The sequence below is a fragment of the Ixodes scapularis genome, unplaced genomic scaffold (genome assembly GCF_016920785.2).
Source record: "Ixodes scapularis isolate PalLabHiFi unplaced genomic scaffold, ASM1692078v2 PGA_scaffold2__306_contigs__length_199485367, whole genome shotgun sequence".
NCBI classification, from domain to species: Eukaryota; Metazoa; Arthropoda; class Arachnida; order Ixodida; family Ixodidae; genus Ixodes; species Ixodes scapularis.
This window is the reverse complement of record NW_024609857.1, coordinates 100,972,869-100,984,830: the sequence shown is the minus strand read 5'-3', so window position 1 is coordinate 100,984,830 and position 11,962 is coordinate 100,972,869. Positions and strand designations below refer to the sequence as shown.

Below are 11,962 nucleotides of genomic sequence, written 5' to 3'. Positions count from 1 at the left end.
AAAAGAAATTATATATATATATATATATATATATAAATAATAAAAAAGTAAAAAAAATATAAAGAACCGGGCCCATTCCATTCCCATCCCATTCTGGGAAAAAGGCATCTAATTCAATTCCCATTCCATTCCCCTCAACGTTGTCGCCATTCCATTCCTATTCCATTCCGTGGTCGCGAAAATGCGGAATGATTCCGGAGTCATTCCAACTCCGGAGTGGCAACTCCTCAACACTGGTAGAGAGTTAGTCCCCTTTAAGATTTACTTGAGCTCGAACTTGTTGTTTCCCGTAATTCATATTATTCACCTTTACATAACCGTCAACCAGTCAGGTATACGCTTCTTCCGTGACAATGTTAATGCGGATACAAAGGACACTTAGCTTTATAAAGTCATATATTGAAATACGACAAACACTGTAATCCCACACAACCACCACGAAGTATTTATTTTCCCAGTAAAGGTTTCCCTACACGCTCGTCTGACGAGAGTAGTAAGCTTAGCTTGCACAACTAGCAACTCGCATCGTAGATGTAGTACTTCTGCGTTGTGCCGCAAAGAAGGTCAAAAATAAAATCACAGCAGGTTATGTTCTTGTTCAATTCAGATTCAGGCACAAGTAGAGTACAGGCTGCATCTGCAAGATTAAGGAAGGTTAGATAACTGCGGCCATCAGTACATTTATCTAGTAAACGGGGCCTACAAAACGATTGTAGCGTCTGGCACTGATTACAATTTAGGACAGGGTTGCATGGATTACATAATTTATGAGTTTCAAAGGCTGACGCACAATCCTAAATAATACAGAACTCAACAACGTCCCCCTGCTTCTTTTCCCTGATGGCATTGATTCAAACGGAAGGAGCATGTTATATCGCTATCGAGCTTGTGATAGACGTCTCTCATGTCTTGCCTCTTTGTACCATGATGTCTGCATTTGTGACAGACGTCAATGGGCTGTCTCACCTGTGCCATTCCTATAATTTCTCATTGCTGTGTATTGGGCTGCTATTGGATTAAGGATACCAGACTCATGCATCTAGAAAAAAAAATTACTCTGCCATACATTTCTCCCGGGCTCTAAATTACAATAGGACCAAAACAGACAAGAAAAAAAAAGATTTGGCGGCCTATAATCGTGTTTCAAAGGGATGAAGTAATCACAAGTTTCTAAGAGGAAAATTAAGAAATGAAGAGGTTCAAGCAAACCTGAAACTCGTAACCCGACTGTCACTATTTAGGAGATTGAGAGCTAAAAATAGCACCCAACACTTTATTTTTAATCTTTAAATCTTTCACTGGTTTTTCAGCAGGGTGCTTTACTTTTTACCGGTGCTGTGCGTATGGATTTTATAATTTTTAAACTACCACAAATAGCGAAACCTTAGAGAAACAAACATAAAAGCTAGCACTAAGCCACAAATTTGAAGAAACAAAACAGCAGCTGTCCAGCTTCTTCCCATATATCAACTGTGGGAACTTTAAACAGTCAAGTTACACTCTTTGATATTTTCTTACCGCTGACGTAGGTGTTCCTAAATACGACGCACTGCGCGCACTCCACATATGCGGCGTATACCTCCACCGTGGTACTTCCTGCAAATATGTAAGCAAACATTGCATCAGTTCAGTGGGAGTTATCTGGCATTTTACTCTCTTATATCCATAAAAAATGTATAAAACGTCAGAAGATAAAAAGTGTATCTTTTTTTTTTCTAAACTACTGACTGCTCTTTTATGTCTTTATAGATCAGATATTTCAAAAAGTTCAATTGCTTATGTATAAAAGTATTTTTGTTATCCACGCAGTGTTAGATGTTAAGTAAACAAACTTATTTAACTTTAGATTGGCTCAATTAGAAAAAAATTAATTTAAAATAATTTGGTCCAACTCTGGATGGGGACGTGTCAGTAACACTTACCACCTGTAGGAGTAAGGTTCAAGATATTTTTGCCCGTGTATCCGGGAGACGACTCAAGGCTCCCGCTTGCCGTACTGGGTAAAAGGTGTGGGAAAAAAAATATAAGAACGAAAAAAAAAAAACAACGACAAAAATCTACACTTTGCTTTAGTTTCTAAAGCTACTGTATTTGATCTAACTTTTGGGCGGTGTGCACGACACGGCCGCAAGTTTGAGGTGTGAAAACGTCTACGTGCCGTGGCTAGTGAAATGAAATCCGAGTATTGAATGTAACTTATTTATTTTGATGTACAACAATTAAAGGAATTAATCACAACTGTGACAATGAACACATCTCTTTGTTAGTCCCACAATCAATCAAACAAAGAATATTTAAAAATGAAGTAAGCTTATATTACTGAACGATACGCAAGAAACCGAACGGAACACATGCCAAGACAGAACGCGAGCGTATTCAATCAGAAGTAGAAACAAGTGCAGATCGAAACGCGCGCTAGATTTTTTTTTTTTTTGGCGAAACTTATCGATGGGCACAAACGACTGATTTTACGACGATAAATAAGAAATATATTGTAGCATTTCAGCGCCGATGTGGTCTCGCGCCTCTCCGAGCGCCGTCCGAGGGGTTATACTCCCTCCGGGATCGGCTTACAATCAATGGCCCTACGAAGGAAGACCGCTTCCCCGAGCGCCGACCATAGAGTTAATATAATAATCTAGAGGGAAATGTCCCGTGAACTCGGGCCGCTCAAGAAACAGCGGGGCATAGAGGCGGACATTGATGGTCCCGATGGGCCCATGTCACTGGCGACGCCTTGATATCCAGAAAGAAGAAGCAAAAATGTATGTGTCTAATTATTTTATCGTTTACATCCAGGAAAACACCGGAATCGCGCATTGTATAAAAATAAAGTTTCACGCGCTCCAGCAACTTCAACTCATCGCTACAAAACGAACACGCGTGACCTTTTGTCTGCTTCCTTTCTCTCCTCTTCAGTCGGTTTCTTGTTGGAGTTTCTTTCTATGGACCATCGATGTCCAGCAATAATCCTTTTCCAACTTCTCCGGTTTTCACCCCAAGGGTCAGATTTTTTTTTTTTTTTTTTTTTTGCAGATTGTAACAGATAAATACTGAGTGGTTCATTGAGTGAACATAGCCGAACACGCTTACATTAAGAAGAACCGCTACCGCTATTAGTTCAATGGAACGTAACTGCGATTGACGATGGGCACATTCAGACGGGTTTTAAAATTCCGAGCCGGAAGAAAAGAGCGTCACGTTAAACCGCCCTGTAATGAGGTTTAATTTCGTGCTCTGCTGAATCACACCTGTCTGCATTTGTGCCCTGGGATCCAGCTGCCGTGTAGGTGCCAGGGCTTGGCGCAATACTGGTTAAAGTGCAAGAAGGCACCGAGCGAGTCATCACCTAAGCAAGTCGGACACTGTCCAAGCGGAAAAAAATTACTCCACGACTGAGAAAGAATGCCTTGCGGTCGTCCGGGCCATCACGAAGTTTAGTTCGCACTTGTACGGAAGCCCGTTCCGTGTAGTCACGAACCACAACTCGCTCTGCTGGCTTGCGAGCCTCAAGGACCCGTCAGGATGCCTCGCTCGATGGAGTCTCCGACTACAAGAGTTCAACATGAATGCGGTCTACAAGTCAGGCCGCAAGCACAGCGGCGCCGACTGCCTGTCCAGAGCCCCCGTCGAAACATCTTCCGGCAGCAGCGACGACGATGACCAGTGCTCCCTAGGCGCAGTGAACACCGACTACATGGCACGACGTCAACGAGACGATCCCCAGCTGCGCGAACTAATAGAGCACCTAGAAGGGCGCGGGAGTAGCATGCCACGTGTTTTCTCACGAGCCCTGCCGACTTTCGCTATTCGACAAGGTGTTCTCTACAAAGAGAATTTCGGTGACAAGTCGCCGTGGCTGCTAGTAATCCCGACCGACCTTCTAGAGGAGATCTTTCAAGCCTGCCACGACGAACCGGCGTCCGGATACCTTGGTTACAGTCGGACGCTGGCCTGTATTCGTGAAACGTATTACTGGCCCAAGCTCCCCAAAACCATATACCTATACATACGATCATGCCAAGAGTGCCTGCGACGCGAGAAACCTCCGACGAGGCCGGCCGGTTTCTCGCAGGCGATTCTTCCGCCAACTGTACCCTTCCAGCAGATCGGAATGGCTCTAGTTGGCCTTTTTTCGGCGTCAACGTCGGGAAACCGCAGGATATTCGTCGCCACAGATTATTTCACGCTGTATTCCGAAACGAAAGCCCTTCCTTCAGGGACTGCTGTCGAAGTCGCCAAGTTTTTCATCCAGTCCATCGATGCTCTGCCGAAGTTCTGATCTCAGACCGCGGATCATCGTTCATGGTCCAGCTGACGCAAGCAATCCTTCGTCTCAGCCACACCAGCCATCGTCGCACCACGGCCTACCACCCACAGACCAACGTGCTGACGACTCAACAAGACCATCGCCGACATTATCTCTATGTACGTCGACGTGTAGCACAACACATGGGACGAGGTGTTGCCGTACATCACATTTGCTTACAACACGGTGGTACAAGAGACCACCGGGGTGGCACCCTTTCAACTGGGTCAAGGTCGCAGAGTAACGACAATGCTGGACGCGATGCTATCCCACAAACCGACTGTCGACGGACGCGACGACGCCCAGGTGGTTGCCCAACGGGCAGAAGGAGTCCATCAGTTCGCCTGACTTCGGATTAAAGCCCAACAACGTGTCGACACTGGCCGCTACAACCTTCGTCGTCGGGACGTCCACTTCCAGGCCGGAGACAGGGTGTGGGTCTGGACACCGATTTGCCGCCGTCGTCTCAGCGAAAAACTCCTGAAACGGTATTCCGGACCCTACAAGGAACTTCGTCGACTTGGAGATCCGAACTACAAGGTGATGCCCGACGGAAAAAAAACATCATCACGCCGCCCACCACGACCTAAAGTCGTCCACGTTGTGTACCTGAAGTCATACTATGCTCAATAGCACTGTGGACCATGTGTGTTCCAAATGGCTCTTTAGTTTGCCGCTATTTTTTATTTTTTTGCTTTGTTTCATTTTGTGTTGCATCGGGGCAATGCACCTTTTAAAGGAAGGGGGGGGGGGGGGGGGGGGAGGGAGTAATACCGCGCGCGCAGCTGGCCAAGTAGGCAGCGCGGCCGTGGCCTCACGGCTATCGTACTTGCCTCTCACGCGAAGAGCCAGGGCTCGATTCCCGGGAGCGACGTGTCTTTTATTTATTTTTGCAATTTCGTGTTCTGGTGAATTCGAGAATTCTGTTGCTTGTTCGAGGTTCCAAGTTTCTACGCGCCGAACCTTCTACGCCGATTGTTCCAGAATCCCACGCGTGTACAAAAGGGGCTCCGCGTGCCGAAGCGCAGTCAGTCTCGCCCCAACGGTCGATCCTGCTGTTACGCCGACTTCGGCGCCCACGACACTCTGTTGTTATCCTCTCTTTCCTTTTTGGTTTTGGGCACAAGTTCGCCCCATTAAACGTTTCAATTTCCTCAGTTTTTCTTTGTTTCGTCACCTTATCATTCGTGACAATATATTGTTTTACACAAAAAACTTGCGGGGCGTCATTGAAATCCACTATATCAGTAAATTTAGAAAAAACTTCGAACGCGTGGGGAGCGCGATAGTTCGCTAGCTAGTTACCACTTCTGGAATAGGCGCAAGGCTGGTGAGGCGAAAATGCGGATCAGAGACAGAGTAACTGCACCGTGTCTTTTCACTTCATCAGTGTTTCGCATGTTGCTTGAGTGGTAATATTAAGATATCGTCGCGGCTTCGCACACGCTCCAAGTCTTTCCAAACTTACAAGTTGTGCGTTTTCGATGACGCCAGCAAGCTCCTAATAGGAAACATGTGATTATCATTCAATAATTAAAAACCTAATCAACGTATATTAGTTAACCGACCGATTGATTGTGACGAATAACCCCTATATTATGTCCCGTTGTGCTAACTTCCCTGCTTAAACAGCATTAACGTGGCTTCCCCGATTCTTCGTTTTTTTTTTTTTTTTTAACAGTCGGAAAGTTTTAGGAACACCTTGCATATTTTGCTTTATAATTAATTTTGGTTAGTGTTTGATAGGATGCATTAAATAAACAAGTATTTTAGATGGCTTCCGTTTCAACCAAAAAAGAGGTATATCTTCAACTGTTACGTTTTTTTAAAGCATGATATGCTTTGCAATAAAGCCTCCTCAGACCCAAATTCCAAAACTTCACCTGTCCGTCCGTTTGACTTTTCGCCCATGTGTCCATACATTTCCCGCTAAATTTACCGGGAGAAATTGACGTTACGTAACCTAAACACCAATTCACTTTCCTCGCTAAACTTAGCGGAAGTTTGATGTCCCGAGACGTGTCACGAAACTTACATACCAATTTAGTTTTCTGTTTAAAGTTGTCGAGGAAACTGAAGTCACTTTAACTGGCGTCACGTGAACTATAAACTAATTTAGTTTCGCCGCTAGATTTAACGGGTAAAGTTAAAGTCACGTGACCTATACATAAATTTCATTTCCACTCTAACTTTAGCGGGAAATTGATGTCAGGTTGCCTGATTTCACGTCACCACACCAATTCGGTTCTTCCGCTAAATATAGCGAAAAATTTTACGTCATGTGACCAGGCATCAAGTGACCTATACACCCATCCTGTTCCTTCGGTTAATTTGGCGGAGAATTCGATGTAACGTGATTTTTGCACCAAGCACGTTTCCCTGCTAAATTCAGTGTCAAAGCTGACGTCACGTAGTTTGACGTCATAGACATAAACACAAATTCACTTCCCCCACAAAATACGGCAGGGAAACTGATGTCACGGGATGTATGCATCAAATCAGTTTTCCCACTCAATAGGCCGATCTCACTAAGCGTTCGGCGCATGCGTGACGCCGCCATAACTTTAGTTCACAGCAGGCAGACATCCGTGCATGCGAGGGCTCGTGCCTCTCATGCTCCACACGCGCAAAGCTCCAGCGAGGTTTTCGCACGTGCAGAAAGACTAAAGTTCCCTCGATGCATTGCGGTAGCGGTCGCCTAGTGAAACTGGCTGGTGATATCGGTCTATTGCTTTCTAGAAGTTTTTCACTCCCCGAAACGTTGTTCACGTTCATTACCCTCAAAGACATTCCTACCATTGTGTTTTCTGAGGGTAAGTGCAAAAGACGCTTAAACACGTTTACAATATACTAAAAGAGTTCGCAAGTGTACATAAGCAAAATTTAGACAGGTAGAAGCAAAATATACATAGTCGTTGGTGATTCTAGTTAGAGAGATATAACGAGCCAAACAGAGAATAAAAGGGAATCACGGTAGTGGATCTGAGCATTTCGCTCAAAATACAGATTCCTTTAAGACAATTTTAACATAAAAAGGGTTGTTCGCACGTACATATGAACTGTTTTAAATATGTGAAAGTAAACTAGACATTGAGATGTATGAGATATGGTTAATGTGTTCTATAAAAAAAATTAATGGTTTCTCCTCGAATTTTTTTTCTGTGTGTACCTTAAAACTTTGAAAATATAGGTCGCTGGCAAGCTTTTATTTCTAAATAAGTCGGATATTTAAATTTTTTTACACACTTTCAATATTATTGTTTCGAAATTCTATGTCCATTCCTCTATAACTGTATTTCCGTTAGCATTAAATTGCAAGTAAAGATATTCGTTTTCAAATATGTTTCTAAATGACGTCAATTATTCTTATTTTATTGCTTCGCATATTTCAATGTTATATCTAAATGTGTCTCAAACTCGCCATCGTGAAACTATCCACTTTTGTTTTAAATATGTTAGCATCTTGAATGAATCAGCCCTTGCTACTTTATGCAACCTGAAAGTTAGGTAGATGCTTTAATTTACTAAAAAAAACACAGCCACCAAATGCTAAAGCAAGGACTATCAGACAGGGACCCCCTACAAAGAGCTCCATATTTTCAAGCAACCTAAAAATTACTTTGAGATAGTTTCTGCGTGCCTCGTTCACTTTCTTTAATCTTGCCCAGCTTCACAAGATAAGATATGATGGTTGTAACAATCTTGCTGCTTGTTCAAACGAAATACATCGTAGTAATATGTTTTACTTACGCAGACTGGCTTCCGAAATCAAAACGAAGAGGATAGGCGCCATTTACGGGTGGTCCGTTTTCCGTGTATTTGACACACTTGGTTGTTCCACCAAAGGCTGGGTCAGACTCATAATTTCTGTAGATTGTGTGCCAACTCTCTTGAAGCGGAAAGCACTGGATCGGAAATAAGTTGAAGCGATTTTGTCAAGCTTAAAATCAACGAAAGCATTCAACCATTTATACTCTAGAAAGAAACGACAACGAGTACATATACAAGTCTTACTTTTAAAAATAGTATAATAATACATTACAACTTAACATATAAAGCGGTGCGTGGTTCTAAGTTATTGTCACTTGGTCTGCTTCTTGTGATTTTAATGCAAATTAGTTCAACAATCTCTAATATTCCTTCTTGTACTCAAGGCACTCAGGATGACACCTCAAACCAGTGTATCAACTTTTTCTGGCTGGAAGGTCAGTGTAGCTTGCATCACAAAAAAAAATACTGATTAACTAAAGGCAATTGATGCAAAGTACGGTACCTTTTATTTTGCATTTTCTCCTCAAGCATTATTATTTTATTAGGGATCGCAAGTGTTCTTTTCTTGCCACCCGCAGCTGTTCGTTTTTTATTCCTTAAAGAAATTTTAAAAATCCTTCTAATTTGGAATCGTATATGCACATTTTCTATTTGTAATTGAGATTATTGATGAAGATGAGTTTCAAAATTGAAGTTGTTACATTCTATTGGGTGTCTAAAATGCCGAGGCTCGATTTAACATGGAACGTAAAAATCGGCGCCTGCACGTAGCAATCCAGACTTTTCATCAAAGCTGTGTTTCGGAAATGGGTATTACCTTGAAAAATTACAAGGTGTAACTCCTTTTCGGCAAATAATAGAGCCAAAAAACTTGCCTGTTTCAACGGCGGAACACAGACAACCGGGTCGAGCGGCGGGGCGCGTCTGACGCACGTATTTATAGATGGCGCTGCCTCCTTGTTCCGGGCTTTCTAAAAAAATAGGGACTGCCCGCGACGACCATGGTCTGTTCAAATTAACCTAATATTTTTGTAATGTACCCTTGGTTGAAAAATAAATGCGGACAATGATAGCAAAACTTGAAATAATAAAAATAAAATAAAACGCGGCTACCTAACGACGGCGCTCTTGCTTCCGACAGATTTCGTCTGCGTGTCGTCTGCTTTCTTTGGCTGGTCGTTCACAACTTCCGACTCTGCTCCCGAGACGCCATTTCTCAATACGTGCACCAAACGTGCTCCGCCACTCGACTCGGTCGTCTGCGTCGCCGTCCGCCGTTGACCGTGGCAAGTGTTCTGGCACTATTTTATAGTGAAAGGTAGCCGCGCCTTGTAATATTACAGGCTAAACCACCTGTGAAATACACCTTTGACGAAAAGTTTAGATTGCTACGTGCAGGCGCTGATGTTTGCTGCACCTTTTATATGGAGCATCGGAATTTCAGACCTTCTCTAAAGTTCAAAGCAGACGAAAAACGCGCTCGTCGCAAGCCCCACGAAAAACAGAAAAGTCAAGTACTTGGTGCTGGGTGTTTGCGCGTTTTTCAAGTTCTTACCAATTCGTGTTCGCAAGACGAGCAATGTCTTCAGCCATTAGAAGGGGCGACGACTTTCCCACAACTTCGTATGAATCAGCTTGGTGATCGGGCGTGTCGTACGTAATAAATTATTAACGTTTAATTAATAAAAGATTTAGATTTCGAAGCTAGACATATTCGCCGGTACCGCGAACGACAGTCCCGCGCCTGTTGTCCGCCGCCATCGCTTAGTATGCTTCGTTCAGCTATGGTGCCTGGATCGCGTCTTCGACTCGTGTGTTTAGCGTCCTATCCCGCCCATACATCAAAAGTGGTCCCAATGTGGCGACAAATAGCGCGAGTGTTATGATGTTGCCTGTCGCGATCCTGGCGGTTGGCCGTAGAAATGCTGGCGAAAAGCACGAGCGAACGCGAGTGTCGCTTTCGTCACGGCGTCCCTTTAGGCGTCCCAACTTCCGGCTGCTCCAGCTTCCGTGAACTGTCACAGTGGAAAGCGACCTGCAGCAGAACAGGCGTCTGCCACTTATACCACAACTGTTGGGGCGCCGCCAGGGTCACAACAGGCGACAACATGACACTTCTATGACGTCATCAGGCGGAAATCGAGGGACCACTTTTTTGAACCCGGTAAACACACCAGTCGGAGACGCGTTCCAGGCACCATAGTTCAGCCGTCCAGCCCATGACTCCCGCGACACGACGCCATGTTGAGAATTACGCAAAAAAAATGCACAGAGCGCTTCCGCTTCTCTGTGCAACTTTTTCTCTTTCAGTCAACGTATTGGCAGCTTTTTAGAAGTAACAAAAAATGGGTGTCATATTTTTTTCTATTTTTAATATTGAGTTTGGGCCTTGGATGACCCACGACTTTGAATAAATTTGGCGGTTGTCTCTAAACCAAAGAGAACGGCACGTGATCTCGGAGAAGAAGGTGAGTCGACTCAAACCGGCCAGTTCTCGGTTTTAGGGCATAAAGAGAACGAATTTCGAGCCGCAAATTGTGTTCTGGGTAGTTGGGCTCTCATATTTCTTTTACAAATAAAAATATTGGCGAGCATTCACCTGTCAGTGAATATTTAGGCCTTACATCCGAAGTCAAAAACACTGCTCTCGTTCCCTGACACGCGGCCCGCGCAAGGCAGCTGAAACCTCAGGGTATGATGCAGTGTGAAGGAGTTGCCGAAAAAATGTAAGGAAATACGTTACTCGTTACTTGCAAATAAAAGGACCGCGTTACCAACCAACGTTCCTTGAAAATTAAAGGAGCCCGTTACCGTTACTCTTAATAAGTAACGCACGTTACGCTTGCTTTACTTTTTTAAAATTATGAAATAACACGTTTTATTCTTTGACGTTACAGGTATGCATACGCACCATATTTCAAGAATCAATATGTCCATTCAGAAACCTTAACTTACGTTTTTTTACGGTTCCACCTAGATATTTATAGAAAAAAAGCAAAAAAGAAGAAAAAACGCAAAATTTCTATGGCTTCTCCTCTAGAAACATGAAAGAAATTTAAGTGATTCTTTTGAGTGTTCGGAAAGATATGCAACGAGAAACGAAACTAAGTTACACGTTATTCAGAATAAGTAACGTAAGTGCATTACTTGTTACAGTTTTGAAAAGGTAGAGTAAGTTACAACGCTAGCGAAGAAAGTAACGCGTTAACGGTAACGTCGTTACTCATAACGTGTTACCGCCAATACTTGTATAAGGTCCCACCCAGTGTTTTGTTTTCGGTTTTTCTCTTGTCTATAGAAACGTTCAGGTCAAATGCTTGTAATATTCAAATTCACAGTACAAAAATACAATAGATTTCACGTCCAAGGTCTCTTTTTTTTCCAGGAACCTCTCCAGCTTTCTTTTAAATCGTACATCGCATGCATTATAGGGCTTTGACGACAAAGGTTTCAGAAAATATATGAAAATACACTACAGTATAATTGCACAATTCATTCCTTGTTGCACTGCAATCTACTTATACTGACCTTTGTTAAATCCTGGTACTGCTGAAGGTCAGGATTGAGCTCTGGCCATGATTGACTTCCACTGCAAAACGTCAGGCAGACCAGTCCAGTCACGGCAGACAATGCCAGTGCGATGATTGAGGTAGACTTCATGACTGGCAATTTAGCTTTGTAAGACTGGTTTGATTGCGAGAGCGCATTCCCAGCTGGGTTTTATATTGTAACTTCTATAACCTCTATAACATATAACCTTCGCACGTGTACACTTTATATTATTATTTATTTCGAAGCACGAACAACACGTGGGCGCTAACATTTCATTAATCGAAGCCGCGTGATAGCGGATATTGCAATTTCGCTCAGTTCAAAAACATG

At 43.3% G+C, this 11,962-nt stretch overlaps 1 protein-coding gene across 1 annotated transcript; it reads right to left on the bottom strand.

Annotated features, from left to right (window-relative positions):
- Positions 1–512: 512 nt before the first annotated feature.
- Positions 513–11,741, bottom strand: LOC8041923. Its single transcript, XM_040217023.3, has 5 exons — positions 11,609–11,741; positions 8,060–8,214; positions 1,923–1,996; positions 1,519–1,596; positions 513–637 (listed from the first exon to the last, which is right to left on the bottom strand). The coding sequence occupies exons 1-5, from the start codon at positions 11,738–11,740 to the stop codon at positions 513–515; spliced, it is 564 nt and encodes a 187-aa protein (XP_040072957.1). The 5' UTR covers position 11,741.
- Between the last annotated feature and the right edge of the window lie 221 nt (positions 11,742–11,962).

Bases quoted from the DNA above. Each gene is read 5' to 3' on its own strand.
- LOC8041923 (XM_040217023.3), bottom strand. From the start codon at position 11,740: ATGAAGTCTACCTCAATCATCGCACTGGCATTGTCTGCCGTGACTGGA. The intron at 1,997-8,059 runs GTAAGTAAAACA...CCTTTTACCCAG, and splicing joins GATTTCGGAAGCCAGTCTGC to TACGGCAAGCGGGAGCCTTG. The intron at 638-1,518 runs GTAAGAAAATAT...TTAATCTTGCAG, and splicing joins TAGGAACACCTACGTCAGCG to ATGCAGCCTGTACTCTACTT.